The sequence below is a fragment of the Chlamydotis macqueenii genome, chromosome 1 (genome assembly GCF_036417535.1).
Source record: "Chlamydotis macqueenii isolate bChlMac1 chromosome 1, bChlMac1.mat, whole genome shotgun sequence".
In the NCBI taxonomy this organism is placed as follows: Eukaryota; Metazoa; Chordata; class Aves; order Otidiformes; family Otididae; genus Chlamydotis; species Chlamydotis macqueenii.
Window position 1 is genome coordinate 211,877,211 of NC_141556.1, and position 23,601 is coordinate 211,900,811.

Genomic DNA, 23,601 nt, shown 5'->3' on the forward strand with positions numbered 1-23,601 from the left:
TCATGTGGGTTGGAGTGTGGGGACCCTTCAGAAGGTTTTAACTTCGAGGAAATGCAAGGGAAAACTGCGCACTTGTGATTTTTACTTAATGTGAGTTGTCCGGGAGTATATGGAAGATCTTCTGTTTTCCTTAAAGTTTATAACAATGTCCCATCTAACGTGATGGTCGACAAGGGTATTTGAATTAAGGGTACTTGAAGGAATAATATTAAACTCCAAGAACGAAGCAGGATGCATTTGAGGAGGTGAGATTGCACTTGAATCTGTCTGGGATCTCCCTCTGCTGGAGCTTCCACTCATCCCTCATTTTCACTCCATTCTCATCTCTGTTGGTACTTTTTTTTTTGAAGTGGATTGAGTGATTTCTTTTCAACCAAAACCATAGCAGGATTTATGACCTTGAATTTATAATTACAGCACAAAGACAACTGTCTATCTGTTGTCTGAAGCGTGGGGACATCCCAGATTAATTCAGGGTCACTAACCACTTTTAGGGTTCCTGATCATAGTTTTCCTTGCTACTCTGTGTGTGGTTTTATTCCTTAATTCTGTCGCTGGCTTGTTCTGCTTTGAAGAAGTGGATGTAGAAAAGCAACTGCTTCTTGTCAACTGTATTCAACCAGACATTATCCCTGTGTTTATAAATCAGATTCATGATGATACCTTATTCCAGATAGGACAGTTTTCGCTGCTCCTTTGGTTCGGTAATTGAAAGATTTAGAGGGCATGAAAATTCATTGGCAGTGCTACTTTTGGGTCCGTGTTTCAGGAACGGTAGTAGACTAATTATTTTGAAAATTCCTGTATCTGTTTTAGTTGTGGTTGAATATGGCTAACACTAAACAGCTGTTTGAAGGTTGGGAGAATCAACAGGCAGTATATTTATATAAACTGTATTTTCCTAATCGATCAAAGTATGAACGGCTGTGAAGTTGAAAAGAAATTATACTGAAATCAAGGTTAAAATACTTAAAAATATTAAAATAGCTTAAAATACTGAAGTCGGTTCTTAAAATGCTCGCACCTAAGATAATTAAATATTTTAATTATAGCAGCAATCCAGAAATGCAAGCTACTGAGTTTACTCAAAGCAGAAGAAACAGTGGTGAAGACTTTGTGTCACTTAAACGGTGGTGAAAACTTAGTTTGTGTCACTTAAACCTACAGTTACACTTTTTTGTGGTTTTTTTTTTTTTTTTTTCCCTGTAGCTGCAACTTCATGAAAGAGGATTAAAATTACAGCAAGCTATTTACAGTCAGGTAAAACCTTGTATTAATTTGTATTCATTTTGTACTTGTTTGTGTATCTTGCTTTTTAGATTCTGTGACAACGTGCTTTGAGAGGAGGAGGGCGCTGAACAGGGAACGCTTTGCCCTTAGGTTGCCTGTATTCCTTGTTGTATGGCAGTGGAAATAAAACTCTCTGTTTTGCATCCGTTGTGCTGAAACGCGCTGAAGCGTATGCTTTGATATATATTAATTATTGGGGGAGATAACAATGGGAAGGGCAAGGCAGTATGTAATTATTACTGTCTTCTGGCAGGCTCAAAGTCTTAACCCCTTGTTCATTGGAGAGTATTTGTTACGTCAGTAAGGCTGTGCAGCTGAAGCCTGTATCAAATTAGTTCTGTCACACATTCACATCTCGTGCTTCCTGCGTAGCTCAGGCAATTCTGGAGTTTTAAAGCATGTGCCTGACTTGATTAGGAGCAAACTTGGCCATACTAGAGAGTAGAAGGGAAGTCTGAATGTTATAATCTGTCCCGCCTGATTCATGGTGAGGATACTAATTGCACGGTGGGGAGGGAGTGACAGCTCAGGGGGAGGTGTTTCTGGTGTACTGGACTGGGAATCTTCTTTTAGGCTTGCAAGCTGCTGGCGGATGATTACGAGCAAGTGCGCAGTGCTGCAGTTCAGCTCATTTGGGTCCTCAGTCAACTTTACCCTGAAAGGTACGTGCTGTATGCAAAATGACTCAAAATACCGGCGTAGTGATCATCCTAATCCTGAGAAATTTGTGCTAGTAAGTCTCAGGAGTAGCTGTTGGAAAGCTGATGTACACAAATTGCTGATACCTGATAAGAACGCGCCAATCCAGATGAAGTTTCGGTTCCTGGTATTTGTTGCACATCCATAGGAATTCACCGTAGTTGTTTTTTCCTTGATGCCATCCAGCATGATATCAGGTGAGCGTACTGATTTGTGTTTCTCTGTTAGCATTGTCCCGATTCCGTCTTCTAACGAAGAAATTCGCTTGGTTGATGATGCGTTTGGAAAAATTTGCCATATGGTTAGCGATGGTTCCTGGGTCGTTAGAGTTCAAGCTGCTAAGTTATTGGTAAGTTGCGTTCTTTTCTATTTGAAAATAGTTCATCTTACGCTACTTTGCTTTTTGCATATATTTGAAAAGACATGGCGTGATGTTTAAAAACTGTGTAGGTAAATTTTTACCAAAATTCTGAGAAGAAAGAAGTGAGAGAGGTTGAGAGAAGAAGAAATTTCTCAACTGAACTCTGCAGTGATTCTTTTCTTCAGAGTAGAGGGGTGGGTATCCAAGAAAAAAAAACAAATACTTGTCATAATTCCGTCCTCCTCCTTCTCCAGCACAAGACATGTAAACTAACTGAACTCAAGAAAGACCATATTAACCTCAGGGGGAAAATAAGATGTTCTGGTCTTCTTAAACTTCTTTAGGCTCTGACGTATGGTGGTGTCAACCGCTGTATAAAGCTGTTAGAATTCTGAGTGGATGAGATTGGACACCGTGTTGGGATAAGTCAGGAAATTACATGGTGTAATTCAGAATAATCCTGTTTCTTCCTTTTTGATTTTTTTTTTTTTTTTTTTTTTTTTCTTCCTTTAGGGTTCTATGCAACAAGTTAGCTCCCATTTCTTAGAGCAGACCCTGGACAAGAAGCTCATGTCAGATCTGAGGGTATGTAGATGTTTGGGTTTGTTCTCACTGTGTGTGGTGCATTAAAATCGCACCACAGGTATGTTAATGTTGAGTGTGTTTGTTTACCACGTTCTTGCCTCAGGGCTGCTGAGAATTAATTGATGATGACAGATTTTCTTTTAGATTAAAGTTAATGAAGCAATTGCTGGGTTTAGATTTCATTAGGCGAGTACGCAATAAACAGCTCTAGGCTATTGAGGTTGTGCAGATGAGAGGTAAACGTTTGTGGCGTTCTGACAGCTTTTTGGCTAAAAGCTTTATTGTCTATGAAAAGATTGCATCCTAGCTTTAGGAGCAAGCTTCTAGAAACGTCCTGCAAGATCTAACCAGTAGACCTAGGCGTTAATTAAAATATATTAGTTATTATCCTTTCCCAGCATTGACACTACAAAAAGTTACTGGCAATTAGAAATACTCATAGAAAAGAATGTACTGTTTGCTTTTCTTAGCATTTACATGTGTCTGTCAATGTCTAAGCCTCTAGCTACCTCTATTTTCAAATCCCGTAAAGCCATTTAATATTTTCTTTGAGCGCCTTTAAAGTTTACCATGGTTGTAACTGAAAAACTTGTTTGGATAGAGGAAGCGCACTGCGCATGAACGAGCCAAGGAACTCTACAGCTCTGGGGAGTTTTCAAGCGGCAGAAAGTGGGGAGATGATGCTCCCAAAGAAGAAGTCGATACGGGTGCTGTAAACTTGATAGAATCAGGAGCTTGTGGGGCTTTTGTTCATGGCCTGGAAGATGAGATGTACGGTAAGTGTTAACTTAGTCTGGAAGACTAAGGGAGGAGATGTGTGCTGGCTGATAAGCTTTTTTTTGGGGTTTGGGTTCTTTTTTGGTCAAAATAGATCACTCGGCTGTTGTGTTTGGGTTTTTTTGACCAAATTGTGGACTTCAGGGTGGTGAGTTTTTATTCCGTTGTGATCTCTGTTATGGCGGTTCTTTCGAAGATGCTCCAGTGTTGCACAGAATTTTGGATAGAAATGTTCCATTGAGTAGCCAAACCACACAGGTTCCTACAACTGGTAAAGTTTTAGTAAAATATCTGGTAAGAAGTGGTTGCTTATGTTATGCAGAAACCCACTGGCGTTATTTTATATATTTTTTTTTTAAATTGAATTAAATTTAGCAGCTGCATGTGGCTCTGAATCGGCAACGTTAGTTCCTGCTGTGTGAAATCGGTGTTTTCTCTGCAGGAAGGAAAATTGAAATTTATAGAACTAGTTTAAAATGTGTCCATGGAGTCCTGTAATCATTCATTTTGTAAACATAGCTGCATCCATCCTAAGGAAAGTTAGAACTAGTGGAGACAAACCCACATATTTTTCAAAATATTTCAGAATCCACCAGCTCTAACAAATGGAAGTTTTCTTCTTCTAATTTCCAGCCCAGTTTTACCCACAGCCAATTTATACCCATTTGTTCTTAGCTAGTGCTAGGTTTCAGATTAAATAGTTGTTGCCTTTCTCAGGGACTGGCTCCCCTAACAAATTAAGAGACTGCTTTCAGTTTGCAAGGGGCTAAACAGGTTGGGTTCCTTTTAGTCTCTGCTGCTGTGAAAGCTTTCCTCTTGGCCAGCTAGAATGCGTTATTCTGGAAAACTGGTGGCTGGATCTGTGTGTTTTCAGATACTTTAGTTTCAGGTGAGGTCTTGCTTGCATCTTTAGCAATGTTACTGGTAATTCTTTTTCTTTAATGGAAATATCCATGTTCTGAGGTCACATTTACCTTATGTAGGTGTCAAACTGAGACACAGACGTTCCTGAGGTCCTGAATTCGGCTGTGGCATTGACAATGCTGATGGCCTTAGGAAAGTCTCTGTGCTGCCCTTCCCAGTCCAACTTTCCCGTTGGGAAAGTGAAGATTTATATTTCTTAAGGCTACTGAGAGTGGCTGGTATTTACATAGAATCATGAAAATGCTGGGCTCTGAGTGTTGTTCCTGAATTTACTTTTAATGTTACTGGAAAGATGAAGCTAAATTAGAAAGTGAAAAAACCACCATAACAAATATTGCTGTAAATTTTCTTGGTTTATTGTTCCATGACTTTTGCAAATAAAAGCATGTTTTCCTACTAGCTAAACTCTCTCTGAAGCCTGAAAATGTGACTTTTTTTTTTTTTTTTTTCTTACTAACATTAAAAAAACTTCCCTGGCTCAGCCCATTGACCTGTGAAACACATCCTCCAGTTTGTTGTGCCGTAGGTCTCGTGGTGATACGGTGCTATTAGAGAATGATAATGTGGAATACACACAGATCTTTAAATAACATGGATCTCTCCCTCCACTGCGGCATTTTTAAATACTGCTGACCTCTCTTCTTCAGTGCTGCTTCATTTCTTGAATTCCATGTTGTAGCTTAAATCTAAATTAGTGTGTGGGTTTATGAAAGCAATATTGGCCAAATGTTTTTCTTCTCTAATACCTTGGTCTTAACGACCGCAGAGACTTGTCGTCGTGACAAAAGCTTTGTTACTGAATAAGCCAGGGTCTTGCTGTGTTCGCATTTTTCTACTTAATCAGAATCATCAGGAATCAAATATGTTCTTTAAAAACAGTAGACCTAAAAGCTACATAGGAGTTTAAGTAAATGGTTTTGAGATGAGCTAATTTGAATGAAAAAGAAAAGTATGTTTAAAACAATGATGTTCTTATTTATGTGCCGGGATCATAAAAAGCATAGAAGCTATTGAGGATGGCTGCAGGAAAGAGAATCTCATCTCCACTTAAGCCTGTTATGTTTGCATATTCTTCAAATTCCTGCTGTATTTTACAGCATGAATACACTGTGGACACCGTTTGATGCTTTTTTGCCTATATTCTGAGTAATTTTAATAATTAGGTTGCACCTTTTTTCTTTCTTTTGAGGAATCCAAAGTCACAAAGCAGAGGAATTTCATTCTGTTTACTGCCACAATGCTGATACTCTGGGGCTTTTCAGCAATTCATGAAGTGCTACACAGCAAGTTAAAAATGCAGTGAATGCTCTGAGCAATTAAAATGTCAGGAAGAGTAAAACAAGCGGAGTTGAATTATCTAAATTAGTTTGCTTAAGCTACCAGGGTTTTAGCCACGCTTGCAAAACACATTATGAAATCCCTGGTATTTATTGCTGGATAGAAGACCTGCTTTGCACCTGCAAGTCTCTCTTGCAGGTGCTTATGGCAGCAGCACGCGCTGTATTAGAGGTGAGGCTTTTGATTTGAAGACTTGTCTGTGAAAAGAAACTCTTCAGCAGGGCTTGTTGTGACAGGACGAGGGGTAATGGTTTCAAAATAGAGGGAAGTAGATGTAGATTAGATATTAGGAAGCAAATTCTTTACAGTGAGGGTGGTGGAGGTAGAACAGTGGCCCAGGTTGCCCAGAGAGGCGGTGGATGCCCCATCCCTGGAAACATTCAAGGCCAGGTTGGCCGGGGCTCTGAGCAACCTGATGTGGTTGGAGATGTCCCTGCTCCTTGCAGGGGGGTTGGACTGGGTGGGCTTTGAAGGTCCCTTCCCACCGAAATGGTTCCATGATTCTACGATCCCTAATGGTGCGGGTCCTTGCTTATTCTCCGTCATCCTCAGGGTTTCCTTAGCATCTCCCGCCCTTAGCCAAGTCCTTGAATAATGCGAGGCATGACTGTTGGGCAGTATGTCCTTTTAACCAGCACTAACAATGAATTCTCTCCCCTTCTTTTAACAGAGGTTCGGATCGCTGCGGTTGAAGCTCTCTGTATGTTGGCTCAGTCCTCGCCTTCTTTTGCGGAGAAATGCCTGGATTTTTTGGTTGACATGTTTAACGACGAAATTGAGGAGGTGAGATTGCAGTCAATACACACAATGAGAAAAATTTCCAACAACATCACGCTGCGGGAAGACCAGCTGGATACTGTGTTAGCTGTCTTGGAGGTAAGAAATTCCTGAGGAGGGAAAAAAATAGCATTCCTGCTTTCTTTGAGTGTTACAGTTGTAGAGAGCTAATGAGCCCCTTCCTCTGAGCTGAAACCATCCACCTTTGTTGGTTTTTTTCCCTCTCCTTTGAACACCCTCAAAGTCTCCTAAGGTCAAGTAGCTTGTAATCTCCAGGACAACAGAATACTTTTTAAGTAGATTGATTTCAGATAAAAACTCTTCCCTTGATCACTGTGCTGCTGCATCACGTGTGTTTCCTTCTGTCTGGTTTTGCGGTCCAGCACTCTGCACCACTTTACGTTGAATACAACTTTATTTTCTTTCTGTTTCCTTCGTTCAGCTGCTTTGGCTACACCTTTGCTCACCAAGCAAAGCCAGTGCGTGGGCCTGGGATCTCTTCTGACTTTTCAGAGGGTTTGTCAGCATGCTCTGCGGTATAGATTTGGCCTTTCCCAGCTAGTCAGTGCTCAGCCAGGATCCAGCATGAGTCAGCTGCTGTTCCTGGTTTAATCTGGGAAGGGGAAGAGATTTCAGCTGTATGAACAGTGCTGTTCCAAACTGCTTCTCCTCAAACGGGCTGAGAGTTGGGGCTGTTCAGCCTGGAGAAGAGGAGGCTCCGGGGAGACCTGAGAGCGGCTCCCAGTGCCTACAGGGGGCTGCAGGAGAGGTGGGGAGAGACTCTTCAACAGGGCCTGGTGTGACAGGACAAGGGGTAATGGTCTCAAAATAGAGGGAGGTAGATTTAGATTAGATATTAGGAAAAAATGTTTTACACTGAGGGTGGTGGAGCACTGTCCCAGGTTGCCCAGAGAGGCAGTGGATGCCCCATCCCTGGAAACATTCAAGGCCAGGTTGGCCGGGGCTCTGAGCAACCTGATGTGGTTGGAGATGTCCCTGCTCCTTGCAGGGGGGCTGGGCTGGGTGGCCTTGAAAGGTCCCTTCCAACCCAAATCATTCCATGATTCTGTGCAACTCACCTGGAGTGTGTTATCTCCATGGTCATTTCATTCCTGTTCTTAGCAGATGTTTTCCCTTTTGGTCATTGTCTGCCTTCCACCACCAAAATAAGGAACGGCTGAGAAGGCCTGCTGTGCTTTCCTCCTTTGATCATTTCTGTGTTGGCCATTGTTTAAGAGCTTTTACAAAAGGACTGTGTTTTGTGTAAGACAGTGATGAATAAGCTGTTGATACGTAGCAAATTATAAGTAAAAAAAAAATAATCCACCATTGAAACTCATCCAGTTCTGTATCCTGTCAAACCTTCACATTCTGTCCAGCAGTGCTGTACAAATGCTGATAGCAAGGAAGTACGATGCATTGATACGGAACGGCAAGGTGGATTTTGGCAGAAGGAATGTAATTAATTAAGCTGGAGTTCAGCCACAGCGCTTCTAAAAATACTGCTTGGAGATTGCATAAGCTCGTCTGAACAACGTCACCCTGGCCTGAAAAATAACATAGGTGCAGTGTGACTTGAGAAGTGGTACATTAGGGGTCCTGTACACTCATAGTTCCTGATGAAACTTTTAAGACTGCGTTGTGTTTTGTTGGTGGGTTGTTTTTTTTTTTTTTATTGCCTGTCTGTAAACCTGTAGTTAGGCCAAATTCTTTTACCCTATAGATATTGATCTGGTCTGTCCAGCCATTGACGTGTCTTTAGCGCTTATACAAACCCTCTGAAGGCTGGTGACCAGGTTCAAGGCTTGTGGAGTTGAGCTTCATGTGTTGAATGGTGAAAGGCTTCTCCGAAGACGATAAAACAATCTTTGGTGGTTGTTTTGCTGAGTTACCCAGCGCCTTCCCTTCCTGTTACTGCCTGTGCCTAAGGGTAAGGCATCACCTAAACCCAACAGTGATTCTTGCTCTGCTTGGGAAGGTCAGCGGTGAAGCAGTTCCCACTCATTCCAGTAAACGAAGCACGTGGCTGGATGAGACCAGCAGGAGACCCTGCAGGAGTTGCCTGGTCTGTCGCTTCCTCTGCGCTTAGCTATGATAACTAAAAACCTGCGCTGTTTTTCAGATGCCTCTAGCGCTAATTAAGCCAAGGAATAGGAACCACTACCTTTAAAGTAAATCTATATGCAGGCACATCTTCTTTTTTTAATCTTTCTGTTTATTTATTTATTTATTTATTTTAGGATTCCTCAAGGGACATTCGGGAAGCGCTTCATGAACTGCTGTGTTGCACCAATGTCTCAACTAAAGAAGGCATCCATCTTGCGCTGGTGGAGCTGCTGAAAAACCTGACGAAGTATCCCACAGACAGAGAATCCATATGGAAGTGAGTGTGTTCAGTGTCCTTATTTTCCTATTCTTTTTAGTAATAGAGGCATTAGGCAAATATTGAGCTAGGTAAGCAGGTGACAAGTATTGCAGGTACCCACTGCTGTTATTCTGTAAGTGTTTGGAGTCATAGAATCATAGAATCATGGAATGGTTTGGGTTGGAAGGGACCTTCAAGGGTCATCCAGTCCAACCCCCCTGCAAGGAGCAGGGACATCTCCAACCACATCAGGTTGCTCAGAGCCCCGGCCAACCTGGCCTGGAATGTTTCCAGGGATGGGGCATCCACCGCCTCTCTGGGCAACCTGGGCCAGTGCTCCTCCACCCTCATTGTAAAACATTTTTTCCTAATATCTAATCTAAATCTACCTCCCTCTATTTTGAAACCATTACCCCTCGTCCAATCACACCAGGCCCTCCTGAAGAATTACAGAATTACAGAATTATTATCAAGATTGGAAAAGACCTAAAAGATCATCCAGTCCAACCATCACCAATACTTCTCAGCTAAATCATATCCCTCAACACAACATCCAAACGTTTCTTGAACACCCCCATGGTCGGTGACTCCACCACCTTCCTGGGCAGTGCATTCCAGTGCCTGACTACCCTTTCCGAGAAGTAATATTTCCTAATGTCCAGCCTGAATCTCCCCTGGCGCAGCTTGAAACCATTGCCTCTAGTTCTATCACTGTCTACACGAGAGAAAAGGCCGACCCCTAGCTCACTACAACCTCCCTTCAGGAAGTTATAGAGAGCTATAAGGTCTCCCCTGAGCCTCCTCTTCTCCAGACGGAACAATCCCAGCTCCCTCAACCGCTCCTCATAAGGCCTGTGCTCCAGACCCCTCACCAGCTTCGTAGCCCTCCTCTGAACGCGTTCCAGGGCCTCAATGTCTTTCTTGCAGTGAGGGGCCCAAAACTGAACACAGTACTCGAGGTGCGGCCTCACCAGTGCCGAGTACAGGGGGACAATTACCTCCCAGCTTACTCTCCCCAGCTTTCCTGCAGCCCCCTTTACGCACTGGGAGGCCGCTCTCAGGTCTCCCCGGAGCCTCCTCTTCTCCAGGCTGAACAGCCCCAGCTCTCTCGGCCTGGCCTCACAGCAGAGCTGCTCCAGCCCTCTCATCATCTTTGTGGCCTCCTTCGGACCCTCTCCAACTGGTCCGTGTCCTTCTTATTCTGGGGGCTCCAGAGCTGGATGCAGCGCTGCAGGTGGGGTCTCACCAGGGCAGAGTAGAGGGGGAGAATCACCTCCCTCGACCTGCTGCCCACGCTTCTCTTGATGCAGCCCAGGATGCGGTTGGCCTTCTGGGCCGCAGGGGTGCATTGCCGGCTCATGTTGAGCTTCTCATCCACGTTTTGTGCTTACTTGACACCGCGTTAAATAGTAATATTTACTAGCAGTCGATTATATCAGCCGTGACAAGGGGATTGGCTGCGTGGTATTATGCTGTTGGAGGGACTTTTTCTGTCTGAACAAAAATAATGAAGGTTTGTGTGGGGTTTTTTGGTTGTTTAGTGGAGGCAACAAAGGAAATGATGCTCGCTCCAGTGCACGTGGTTTGAGATGGAATTCTTGGGTGTTATTGGAAGCACTTATTTCAGTCTTCTTTGTCTTTCAGTCCTACAGTGGTTTTGGAGTTTGGTGTTTTTGGGTTTTGTTGTTTGATTGGGTTTTTACCCCCTTCACTCATTTATTAGTGTTTAGTATGAAAGCTTTTCTTGGGTTGTATAGCTCCAGGTGTTAAGTATTTCTTGGACAGTTTAAATAAAGAAACTTTAATTGCTGCTTGTTTTTTTCAAGCTGTGCTCTCAGTTTTCTTGTGTCTTGTAAAATATTAATGGAAATACTCAGCCATGAAGAGACAGCAGGATTTTGATGCTGATCAGCGCCTCAAATTGCTGCTGCACCATAAAGCAATAAAGCTTTAAAATGTTGTATTTTACAATGTACATGTTTACTAAGAATGCTTCAATCTGTGTATTTGCAGATGCTTGAAGTTCTTGGGAAGCAGGCATCCCACTTTGGTGCTTCCGTTAGTCCCGGAGCTGCTGAGCACGCATCCGTTCTTTGACACTCCAGAACCAGACATGGATGACCCAGCCTGTATCTTTTTAATGAAGCCGGTTGATAATTTTGACTCTGAAAGGTTTTATTCATATTTCCTGGTGCTCCCGTTCATGAAATAATTTCAAACTGTAGCAGACAATCCTGTAGCTATTTCTGAATCCCTTTGCCGCTTAATTCTATTACTCAACAAGCGATGGAATAACTGTTATCTGGAAGCATCTCCGTAAATACCAACGTGGTATAATTGGCCTTTTTTTAGGCTGTGATGAATAATTTGTTTATGAAGCAATCTGTCAAGGTTTAGGCTTTGCTGATCGAGTCCTTTGATGTGAAAATGTTTGTCTAGTTTGCACTAATTTTGAAGACGCTTTGGCTTTTCAATAAGAAAAGTGGTTTTACTTTCCATCTTCGTACAGCGCTGGCTGAATCCCCGTAATGCTATAAATCTGTAACCATTTGAAACAATTCAAAATCAGAAATCCTTATATTAGTGTTATCTCTTCCAGTGCTTTAGAATACAAACTATTATTGTTGTACCGTTATCCTTAACAATAGGAGATGCCTTGGAAATGCAAAATACCATTTTTCCGTTGTTCTTTCTCCTTGCTTCCCTTCTGAGTGATTGCAGAATGTAATGTTATTTCTGATGCGTGCTGAGAGGTGTTAGACTGGAACAACTCTCTTCCTCTGTGAAGCTGCTCCTTATTTCTCTCACCAGTCACAGGCCATCAGCTAGAACTTCTACCTGGTGAGAATTGAAAAGGGCTGGAATCGGGTGGAGAGAGAGATTAATCCCTGAGTAATACCTGAGTAATAATTTGAGTAAATTTGTCCTATGAGTTGAGAATTGAAGGAACATTGGGGTGGGGAGAAAGCTGGTATTTAGCTCAACGCACCTTCCTGCCCTGAAGCAAAGAATATTATTTTAGAGAATGTTCTGGAGGTAGCTTCTCTCTAAATTTTATGGAGAGATATTATATGAAGACAGGCTTGGGAGCCAGAAGCTACAAGGTAGACCTGAAGGGTACGTTTCCAGTGTAAACTGTTAATTAAAAACATGGTTTTGTTTGATTCAAAGCACTTGGCAAATTTGAATCAGGTTAGTTGAATAGCTGCAGCTGAAAATTTGGGAAGGATTTTGGGTGAAGAGAAGAAATTGGTTTGTCAAGTGGAAGCCTTTATGCTTGGCAGCTCACAGATGCAGAAGACTTTTTCAGGAGGTGAGAGATGTGGATTCAGTCCCTTCTGTGGCTGAACCTACTTCTTCCTTGTGCAGGCAAGTGCAGGTTTGGGTACCAAACTGGTAAGCACAGTGTAAGCTTTGAGGAAGAGTGTAACTCCACCTAATGAGCGTGTTCTGCATTTTTAATCCCTGGCTCCTCTCCTTTGTGTCGCCTGTGAGCAGTCCCGTGTTGGCAGTAACATCCTTCCTCCAATATGGCCCATCCTGTCATGTTTGCGCTTTGTAGTTTGTTTTCATTGCTCAGACAGCTGTCTCTTTGGGTTTTGCTCAGCGTTCTCCAACTGTAAAGAACTCCCTAAACAATTTCCAGCAAAGAAAAGAGTTCTTGAGTTGTTATTTTAACTTGCCACCCCCAAGGATCTCTCTTTCTTATTGTTTATTTTTCTTTAACAATCCATTTCAACAGACATTGCTGTTCTGGTTCTGATTTTTAATGCTGCTAAAAGTTGCCCAACAATGCCTGCCCTGTTCTCTGATCATACGTTCAGACATTACGCCTATCTTCGGGACAGCCTCTCTCATCTGGTCCCGCCGTTAAGAGTAAGCTGAACCACTTTGATTTTCACTTTGCCACTCTCTTATGAATATTCCTGATCTCTTCCGTGTCTCTCGGTGTGTAACACTTCGATTCTAAAAGTTTTTTTTTTTTTTCTCCCAAGCTCCAAGCAAGTGAATATTGAAATGTACATTAACAAAGGAGAGCCAAATATTAAATTGTTACAATATGGATTTTGTAATATTTTGGAGAGAATAACAACGTTATTGCCCTCAAGAACAGCACATGGTGTGCTGGTTAGGAAAGAATTCCTCCTGCTAGGAGAGCAGGATTCCTGGGAGCTTTCTGTAGCTCTGACTGTGTGGGGAGGGGGAGCTTAGCCTTTATAGATCTTCCAGCGTTTGATTTATCTCCCACCTAAATGGTTTATTCATGGGTGAAATGTGTTTCTTGCTGCTTTGAAGGATGTTTTTCCTGCATGGAAGTAGAAGTGGGTCTGAAGTTGGTCCTAAGTCGTGTTACAGCTCATAAAATGAATTGTGGTTTGTGTGGTCTTGGACTTCTCTTGACTTAACAGCCTTGGAGTTAGCAGATGAGGAAGATGTTTTCTGAATTTTAACCTGAAGTTCTCTAACTGTAAGTGGATTATAAAATGGAGAGTATTAACTAACAAAGATAAGATGCACACTTTAAATCTTTTGATGTAAGTTTTGAATTTGAGAAATAAATCGGAGCTCTCAATTGGTAGTTGTTCAATAATGCCGCAGCATTTTGCAGTGTTATTCTTTGTGTTAGACTTTTCTGTATTCATGTATTTCTTCTTGCTTAGTTACCAGGTAGAAAGCTGGTGTCCTCCCCTGTCTCTCCCAGTATTACACCACACGAAGATCCTTCCCAGCAGTTCCTGCATCAGAGCCTGGAGAGGGTTTACAACCTTCAGCACCTCGACCCGCAGGGCATCCAGGAGCTGCTGGAATTTACCATCCGGTAAGGCTGCAAGCTGAGCTCTTCCTGGGAAGGTCAGTTAGGATTCCCACCTTCTCTGAAGCAGGTGCTGCGCTTCTGAATATCAGTGTTGTGCTCCAGCCTTCTTCTGGAGAACATCATGATAAAACAGCAGTCACAGCCTGTTTAAAATAAAACTGATGGTCTCAGGTCTGGTTCTGCTCCACTGAATAATCAGTGTGTGTTTTGGGGGGACATCTTTTCAGAGCATGGTAAGAGTCAGGTCAGGGTGCTCTGAGTTTTTGTGGTTTATGGGTGACAGCCTTGCATGTCATTCTTAGTTCTCTGTCCCTGTAAGAGTCCCTCATTTTGATTGTATTATTTGTAATGTCCATGCACAAGGTTGGTTGGTTGTTTTTTTGTAGGGAGAGAGAGGTTGGCCCCTTTGCTCTTCCATTTTCCAGGTCCTGTGGCCTTTCACAGGAGACACCTGCTTCTGGTGCTTTGTTGGGTTCTTATTGCCAGTCCCGCTTATAAAGGACTTCGGCATTCTTCGTAAATTTGAAAAACAGAGACAGATTTTCTTGGAAGAGACAATATTACTGCGTGTTACTGTCTGCTGTTGTACAGAGAAGGGTGTATGGTGTGGCTCCTGAAAGTGGGTTTTATGCCACATCTTCCATTTCATCTCTGGCCTAATTTGCACAAACAAAACACTTGAAAAGGATTCTTTCAGTGTGATTCCTCAGCTTGGAAAGAGGAAAAGAGTCTTATTATGAGACTTAAAAAAAACAATCTAAAATACTTTGGCGTATAGAATTCCAAAAAGCTTCAGTTTTTTCCTTCCCCCAAAATAGCTGCCTCTTCTGTATGTGTAGCTGTAAATCGCTTTCACACCCACCCGCCGTGGAGAATAAACAGCGTGCTCCTCGCTGAAAACGCAACTGTGAAAACAATGTGGCTTGTCCTCAGCTGTTCTGAAGCTACTGTGCGAACTGTAAAACGACTTCAGAGCATTTAATGCGCTAAAGGCTTGAAACAGGTGATCTCTTGGCAGAGAACCCAGAGTCTTCCAGGCACGATGAAGGTCTGGAAACACCACAGGCTGTGAATGTTTTCAGTTTGGAGTGTAGGAATCATGTCAGAGATCCGTACGATCCGACTGCATCCGTAACTCTTATGCAGTAAAGGACCGTAATGCTTTGGAGTTGATGGAAATTATTTGCTTGGCTTTTTTCCTACTGGGATCACCACCCAGGAACCATACTAAATGTTTTCCACCCTTAAGAGGAAGGAGGATTTAAGACAAAACCAAAAAAAGTGTTAAAGGTTATTTTGCAGAGGGCGAGAGTTTCCTGCACCGACAGTTTGGTTGCTGAGAGGAGAGGGACAGATGAAGCTCGCCGCAGTGGATTCTGCGGTGGGACATAATTCCTTCCTCCTTTAGAATTCCCTCCTCCTTTATCATTCTTGTCATCGGGGGAAGTAAAGCAGACTCCGTGGAGCTGGTGTCTCCTTGGGACTTTTATTTCTGACCACGCTCAGGACTGACGCTCTTCCCCCAGGCTCTGCAGCTGAAACTGCAAGAGAGGCTTTTTAGCAAATCGCTCTTTGTGGTTTAATTTCTCCATCTGTACAGCGGGAATTGTTTTTTGTGTCTTGCAGGAACGTTGAAATCTGTTTAGGATTTGGAAGGAAATAGAATTAGTTGAATTGGGAGCTGGAGAAGAGCGGGAAATGGAATATCTGCCTAGCTGAGAGCTGACATCTTGTTCCTTGTTGGTGTGTTGTGAAGCATTGAGTCTGACAAGGGAATTAAGCACCCAGGAGTCTCCTCTGCTCTCTGGGAGAAGATGAAATGGAGTCGCTATAAGGCTCAGGCTGCTCTGCTGTTGTTGCATGGAAGGAAGGCACAGCCCCTTGCTTAGGAGAGATTTTATTTGGCTGCAAATTATACAGATAATCCCATGGATTATTTTTTTTTCTTCTTTTTTTTTTGTAACGTGTCAGCACTCAGCAGCCTTCTGGTTTAGCAGAGTCAGAGTTTCAGAATTGCATCATAAATGCAAAGATAAATTTTAGTAATGTCGTAGGAAACGTGGAAGTAGAGTGACAATTTTGTTACACTTTGGATCAAAGCAAAGTACAGAGAAGAGCATTGAATCCACATTGAATCCACATCATCCAATCTATTTTCAGTTCTGTAACAGAAAATTAATTTTGTTTTCTTTTTTTTTCACTTTTAATTTTAAAACATGCCTAAGAGTAGAGAACTAAAACCTTTTTGGGTTCCATTAACTACCTTTTTTTTTTTTCTCTGAAGTTAAAAGCTTCTTGTATTGCTGTATGATTTAAAAGGAATCCTTGTACCAGACAGCACACAGCAGCTCCTTGGGCAAATATCCGTACATCAGATTTCAGCTTCTTCTCAAAAGGCAGCTGTATTTCAAATCTCCTTGGTTGCGTGAGCCCGATGTGTTCCAACAAACCCTTCGTAGCCAATGTGAATAGTTCGATTTCCCAGTGGCGTAACACGAACGGGTCGTTAGCCGCCATAAAGTCGGGAGTCTTTCAGGTTAAATCTGGAACTGCGATGCTGTGCGGTTCCTGTAGGGCTGCAGAGTAATGTGGGTTGACAGGCTTCCTGCTTGCAGTGCTGTGCTTGTGTCAGCCTCCAGGAAGAAAGGAGATGCCAAGTCCCAAGGTGCAAACCGTTTGTACCGTGTATTTTGCTGCTGTTTCTGGTGCTCCTTCTAAGGAGAAGAAAAGCAAGATGCTGGAACAGCTGGTTTCAGCATTGTGGTTGCTGCGTTCAGAGTGTGTTTAGATTAACTTAGAATCACAGAACGGTTTGGGTGGAAGGGACCTTCAAAGGCCACCCAGTCCAACCCCCCTGCAAGGAGCAGGGACATCTCCAACCACATCAGGTTGCTCAGAGCCCCGGCCAACCTGGCCTGGAATGTTTCCAGGGATGGGGCATCCACCACCTCTCTGGGCAACCTGGGACAGTGCTCCACCACCCTCAGTGTAAGAAATTTTTTCCTAATATCCAGTCTAAATCTACCTTCCTCTATTTTGAAACCATTACCGCTCATCCTACCACACCAGGCCGTGCTAAAGAGTCTCTCCCCACCTTTCCTGCAGCCCCCTTTAGGCACTGGGAGCCGCTCTCAGCTCTCCCCGGAGCCTCCTCTTCTCCAGGCTGAACAGCCCCAGCTCTCTCAGCCTGGCCTCACAGGAGAGGTGCTCCAGCCTTCTTATCTTCATGGCCTCCTCTGGACTTGCTCTCTCAGTGTGTTTTTTTTTCTCTTCCCCCCCCCCCCCCCCCCCCCCACATGCTTCAGTGATCTTCAGAGGCTTGGAGAGCTGCAGTCCGAACTGGCAGGAATGGCAGATTTCACAGCGACTTACCTTCAGTGTCAGCTGCTCCTCATCAAGGTTTGATTTCATCTGGGGTTTTTTGGGGCTGTTCTCCAAAAATCCCCTCAGTCCATCTTCGTGGTGCGCTTTCATGATGTTTGTGCTGGAAACTGGTGTATGATGAACGCGTGGCTCCCATGGATTTCTGATATTCCCGCTTCCCTTCTGTGGCAAATAATTTATGCAGTAACTTTGCCAGTGAGCATGCCAGTGCCAATCTCTGCTGTTGTACCTAGAACTTCTGTTGGTTCATGTGTGTTTTGCCAGTGCAGAGTTTATTTTCTGACAGAAATCACAGTGGAGGCAACTACTCTGGAGCCTTTTATGGTACGAGAGCAGCTTTTCTTTGCTGGTGGCTGCTGGAAGTGCTTTTTGCTAAACTGCAATAAGTGGAGTTTTTCTAGACAATGTTTTGTAGACAGCTTTTTTGGTATCAATGCCGAAACTTTTAGACTTGATTGAGCAAAAGATCAGTTGTACTTTCTTTTACAGTCCTGAAATAATCTATCTATTTGGTGTTAGGAGATGAAGTGGTTACTTTGACACCATGGCAGTGATCCTTTTCGGAAGGAATTTTTTGCTTCCCTTCTCAAGCTATCAGCTGGCAATAGTATCGAAATTAGCCTGGTGGCATTCTTTAGGTGTTTGAATGGAATTTATACACATGTAAAGCAAGAACTAAAGCAAACGAGTTTCCAGAAGGGACTCAATAAAAGCTTTGTTATGTAAAACCAAGAAGGGATTTCAGTTTCTTTGCTAAATGCAGAGCTGCCAGTTGGCACATCTCTTGGCAGCCCTCAAAGCCTTGGAGCACATTTATGACCCAAAGAAGGTATTTCAGATAAGCAGTGTTACAGTTTAGTACGATCCTAGCGAAATCCCAGACTTTTGCCAAAGCAAAACGTGCTGTCCAGGCAGAGGAGCAGCATTTGGAGGTGGCTTTGTTGCCCTTCTCCAGGGTTTGGCTGGAGTGAAGCAGATGGTTTGTGTCTCTGGCAAAGAGAAGCTCTCTGTTTGGAAGAAGGGAGCAAAAGCTGCATCAGCTGTTCTTGGCTCGAGCGGTAGAACAGTCAATACAGCAGCGATGCAGAGGAGTCAGTAACGTGGCTGAAATGGAAAGTAACTCATAATATCTTAAAATTAGAAATCCTGATACGGCAGAGAGAACCCAAACATCAGAGCAGCCCTTTTCAGCAGACTTTGTTCCAATTGCTTCTTTTCCCAACAGAAAGAAACTGTTGGGGGAAAAAAAAAAGTATCTTCATTTCCCAGCCTCTCGAGGCTCAAAAGGCCACTTTAGGGGTAGTTAACTGGGATTCTGGGACCAGCTTAGGCGGAGGATGTGGCCTGTACGTTCTTGAGCTCTGGCTGCAGCCAGCTTTGTGTGTAAGGAGAGGCAGCTTCAAAAAGGAGGCAGTGATATAAATCATCCAGTCAAGCTTCCTTAATTTTTTTTTAACATAAATCAAAAAGCAAATCGGGTGTGGTTGGGTGGGGTTTTTTTGCCTGCAATCTGAGATTGCCCTGGTCTTGGTCTCATGGAGGTGATAAAGCAGTGGGCTATAGTTTTTCTAATAAGTGACTTCGTTCTGGATAAAGTTCTCCTTAATAAGTACTGAAGAGTTTGACTCAGCCAGTCTCTAATTCATAGCTTTGTTCATATTATTCCCAACTTCTGTTCTATATTTTATAGTTGTGTAGGTATCTCTGCGTATTTATAGGACAATACATATTTTGTAGGCCTTGGTTCCCCGTGTTGTATTTAAAAGCACAAAATAAAACTTTGGCCTGCTTTTCCAACCAACCTGTTGGTGTACAGCTGAGAGACAGGGCATCTTCCCTTCCCCCAAGCCCATCTAGCTCAGCTTTATAATGTTAAGACTGAGTATTGACCATCATGTCATGGTTGTCTTCTGTAGGCCTTGCAGGAGAAGCTGTGGAATGTGGCAGCTCCTCTGTACCTGAAACAGAACGCGTTGGCGTCTGCTGCAGCAAAACAGGTGAGGTGGAAGCAACTGGGTCTGCATGGAGGCAACTCATAGAATCACAGAATGGTTTGGGTTGGAAGGGACCTTCAAAGGCCACCCAGTCCAACCCCCCTGCGAGGAGCAGGGACATCTCCAACCAGATCAGGTTGCTCACAGCCCCGGCCAACCTGGCCTGGAATGTTTCCAGGGATGGGGCATCCACCGCCTCTCTGGGCAACCTGTTCAGTGCTCTACAACTACAACCCTCATTGTAATTTTTTTTTTTTTTCCTAATATCCAATCTAAATCTTCCTCCCTCTATTTTAAAACCATTACCCCTAGTCCTCAAATAACGAGCCGTTCCTTGGCCGTGCAACAGTAAGGCACTTCTGACATTCTGCTACCATAGTCTGTCCAAGTAAATCTTGGTTCCCCAAAGAGGAGTAATTACTGTCATCTTCAAAAGGTGAGCGGGTGAGGCAAACATCACACCCATCTTCCAGAAAAGCAAGAAAGAAGATCCAAAAAACTGTGGGCTGCTTGGTCTCACCTTGTTCCTGGGGAAGTTTATGGACCCAATCCTCTTAAAAGCCGTTTCTGAACAAGTGGAGGTCAACAAGGTGATTGGGAACAACCAGAACACATTTCCAGAGGGCAAATTATGCCTGCCCAACATCATTGCTGTCTATGATGAGGGGACTCGTGCTGTGAACAAGAGGAGGGCGATGGATGTTATGTCTTTCAACTTTAGCAAAGCCTTTGATGCAGTCTCCCGTCGTTTCCTTTTCACCAAACTGGCAGGGTTCTGGCAGGACAAGTGGTGATAAGGCTCCTCCAGATTGAGGAGCCAGTTGGTACGCTGGAGGGCATGGCTGCTGTTCAGGATGGTCTGAACAGGTTGGGGAGTTGGGATGACAGGAACCTCATGATGTTCAACGTGGGGATCCTGGTGGACAGCACATTGAACATGAGGCAGTAGAGAACGCCAGCCGCATCCTGGGCTATCTCGGCAAGATAGCCAAGATCAGGTCTTGGGGAATCATAGAATCATAGAATCTTTAAGGTTAGAAAAGACCTCCAAGATCATCAAGTCCAACCATCAACCCAACACCACCATGTCCACTAAACCATGTCCCGGCGTGCCATGTCTACATGTTCTTTGAACACCTCCAGGGATGGTGACTCCACCACTGCCCTGGGCAGCCTGTTCCAGTGCCCGACCACTCTTTCAGTGAAGAAGTGTTTCCTAATATCCAACCTAAACCTCCTCTGCTGCAGCTTGAGGCCATTTCCTCTTGTCCTATCACAAGTTACTTGGGAGAAGAGACCAACACCCAGCTCTCTGCAACCTCCTTTCAGGGAGTTGTAGAGAGTAATGAGGTCTCCCCTCAGCCTCCTCTTCTCCAAACTAAACACTCCCTCAGCTGCTCCTGACCCCACACCAGCTTTGGTGCCCTTTTCTGCCTGCACTCCAGCAACTCAGCGTCCTTGTACTGAGGGAAGTGATCATTCCCTGTTGTTTTGCTCTGGGAAGATCATCTGGAGGGCTGTGTTGTGTTTTGACCTCCCCAGAAGATGGAAGATGTTGACAAACTGAAGGAAGTTCAGCAGAGGGCCACCAAGGTGGTCAGGAGCTGGAGCTTCCTTGAGCTTCCTTGTAAGGAGAGCCTGAGGGAACTGGGCTTGTCCAGCCTGGAGAAGAAAAGGCTTCAAGGTGGATTTACTGTTGTCTGCCACAGCCTCATCGTAGGATATAGATGAGATGGACAAGAGACAGTGGACCCAAGTTGGAATACGATAAATTCTGATTGGATATAAGGTGGGGGGGGGCGGATTTTACTGTAAGGATGATTACATACTGTGACAGGTTGTCCAGAGAGCTGAGGGAAATCTCCACCATTGGAAGTGTTCACAATTTGATGTTGCCCTGAGTAACGGGATCTAATTACACCTACTCTGAGCAGGTGAGCAGGCTAGATGACCTCCAGAGGTCCCACCCAACCTGAGTTACCCTGATTCTGTGATGTATAAATTATCTGATCCCGGAAAAACTGAGGGTAAGCCCTAAGAAGAGGTAAAGGAAGAAAGCAAGCTATTAAATAATCTAGAAACAAATCTAGGGTGAAAGCAAGTCTGTGGATCTGCTGGGAAATTATGCTGACGTTTTGAGTCTTCAGTTAATGAAGACGTAACAAGAGGCAGCTACTGCTGTGCATCAAATCTTCAGTGCCGTTGACAGCTGTCCCCAGGGATGAATAGAAACAAAAGCCTGTCAGCTTTTAAAATCTTCTCTGATTGAACTCTGTCTTTGGTGCCCTTCTCTGCAGCACGCGAGCCCCCTGGGAGGTTTTATCTGTTGTGATTGTGAATGTAGATCACTTCCTGTCAGGGCAAGGTGAGGGAACATTTCCTCTTAAATAACTTGCAAGTTCTTGCCTTCTGTGCAGTCATACTGTAATAATTGGAGCGCTTCTCTTAAGCCCATCTATTCAGGAGATGAGGTACAGTGAGTAAAACTGTGCAGTGTCCTGTCTGAGCTTTTAACTGTGCATCTAAAATAACCCGGAACGATATTTATCTTGTGGTAGTTCCCATCTTCAGCTGCAGTACCTGAAGCGTTGTTGAATGTAAAGTTGTTTGCAAGAGAACTTGTCAAATCTAGCTCCGGGAATGTAAACCTGAGCAGGGCTTGAGGCTGCTCCGTTGTACTGCTCACATTTTGTATTCCAGAGCAGCCACTGGGAGTTTGTGAGGGCTCTACATGTGGAAATTTAACATGCAATGTTAAAAGATAGACTGCTGATGGAGTGCTGTCGTAGTTCAGCCCCGATCGGACCAGACTACGCAGTCTCTCTCTCACTCCCCCCACCCTCCGAGAGAACAGGGAGAGAAAATATAAGGAAAAACGGCTCAAGGTTTGAGATAAGGACAGGGAGAAATCCTTAAAGTTACCATCACGGGCAAAACAGACTCGACTTGGGGAAAACTATTCATTTATTACTACAAACAGCAGGATAATGAGACAGGGAACAAGATAACCTCCCTCCACCCCTCCCTCTTCCCAAGCTTAACATTATCTCTACTACCTTCCCCCCCCGAGCGGCACAGGGGGGAAGAGGGAATGGGGGTTGCAGTCAGTTCATCATATGTTGTTTTACACCGCTGCTTCATGGTCGGGGGAAGAACTCCTCGCATTCCTCCCCTGCTCCGTTGTGGGGTCCCACCCCTACGGCACAGTCCTTCGTGGAACTGCTCCGGCGTGGGTCATCTCTTCCACGGAGTGCAGTCCCTCCAGAACAGCTGTCCCAGCGGGCCCTCCACGGGCCACAGCTGCCTTCAGGCATCCACCTCCCCCGGTATGGGGTCCTTCACGGGCTCCAAGTGGATCTCTGCTCCTCCATGGACCTCCATGGGCTGCAGGGGGACAACCTGCTCCACCATGGTCGTCACCACAGGCTGCAGGGGAATCTTGGCCAGGAGCCGCATTACTCCTCCCCCTCCTTCTGAACTGACCTTGGCGTCTGCAGCCGTTCCTCACAACAGGCTGGTAGATGTCTCTCAGGATCTTTTTTTTTACATACTTCTCATCTCCTTTCCACTTCTTGCAGCCGGGCTGGACTGAGTTGGGCCCAGTCGGCTGCCTGGCGAGAGGCCAGAGGGTGAGGCCTGCAAGGCCCATGAGGCCTGCGCCTCCCCCTCTGCGCCTCTGCCCCCGCTCAGCTTCTTCACATCTTCTCTCCTCTCTCTTTTTTTTCTGTTTTCCCATTCTTAAATACGTTATCGCAGAGGCGTTATCACGAGACATTCTGCTACCAATCGGCTTGGCCTTGGCCAGCAGTGGGTCCGCCCTAGGCCTGGCCAAGTCCCCTGAACAAAGGGGAGCGACTTCTAGCAGTTTCCTACAGAAGCTACCACCTTAGCCCCCCCCCACTAAACAAAACCACGACAAGTGCTTGATTTGAGGCCAAGTTTCATTATTTTTTTTCTTTAATACACCCAAGAAAACCTTTTAGTATCAGGTGCCGCTTCACGGCATGAAGAATTCCACCAAAAGAATGAGACTCATGGATGAACGTGTTCCTCAGTATGATGAAAACCACCGGAATCTTGTGATCGGACTTGTGCAAGAGTTTAACAGTCTGATGGTTTTCCCCCTGTCGTGTCTGTCTGGCAGATCTTGGAAGAAACTTATAAAATGGAGTTCATGTACAGCGGAGTGGAAAGTAGACAAGTGGTCATTATTCACCATATGAGACTGCAGGCAAAGGCGTTACAGCTCATAGTGACTGCGCGCACCACTCGAGGGTAAGGATGACCTGGT

The 23,601-nt window shown here is 44.3% G+C and overlaps 1 protein-coding gene across 2 annotated transcripts in view; it reads left to right on the forward strand.

The window, feature by feature from the left end:
* INTS4 (integrator complex subunit 4) overlaps positions 1 to 23,601 on the forward strand; it is a 36,314-nt gene that overhangs the window by 5,029 nt on the left and 7,684 nt on the right. For both annotated transcript variants that reach the window (XM_086739721.1, XM_086739722.1), the window contains exons 6-18: positions 1,210 to 1,260; positions 1,864 to 1,952; positions 2,218 to 2,338; positions 2,864 to 2,935; positions 3,537 to 3,711; positions 6,645 to 6,850; positions 8,992 to 9,134; positions 11,130 to 11,245; positions 12,859 to 12,992; positions 13,778 to 13,935; positions 17,238 to 17,331; positions 19,233 to 19,313; positions 23,455 to 23,585. In XM_086739721.1, coding sequence (XP_086595847.1) covers positions 1,210 to 1,260; positions 1,864 to 1,952; positions 2,218 to 2,338; positions 2,864 to 2,935; positions 3,537 to 3,711; positions 6,645 to 6,850; positions 8,992 to 9,134; positions 11,130 to 11,245; positions 12,859 to 12,992; positions 13,778 to 13,935; positions 17,238 to 17,331; positions 19,233 to 19,313; positions 23,455 to 23,585 — 1,571 coding nt within the window. The remainder of the gene's footprint in view (positions 1 to 1,209; positions 1,261 to 1,863; positions 1,953 to 2,217; positions 2,339 to 2,863; positions 2,936 to 3,536; positions 3,712 to 6,644; positions 6,851 to 8,991; positions 9,135 to 11,129; positions 11,246 to 12,858; positions 12,993 to 13,777; positions 13,936 to 17,237; positions 17,332 to 19,232; positions 19,314 to 23,454; positions 23,586 to 23,601) is intronic.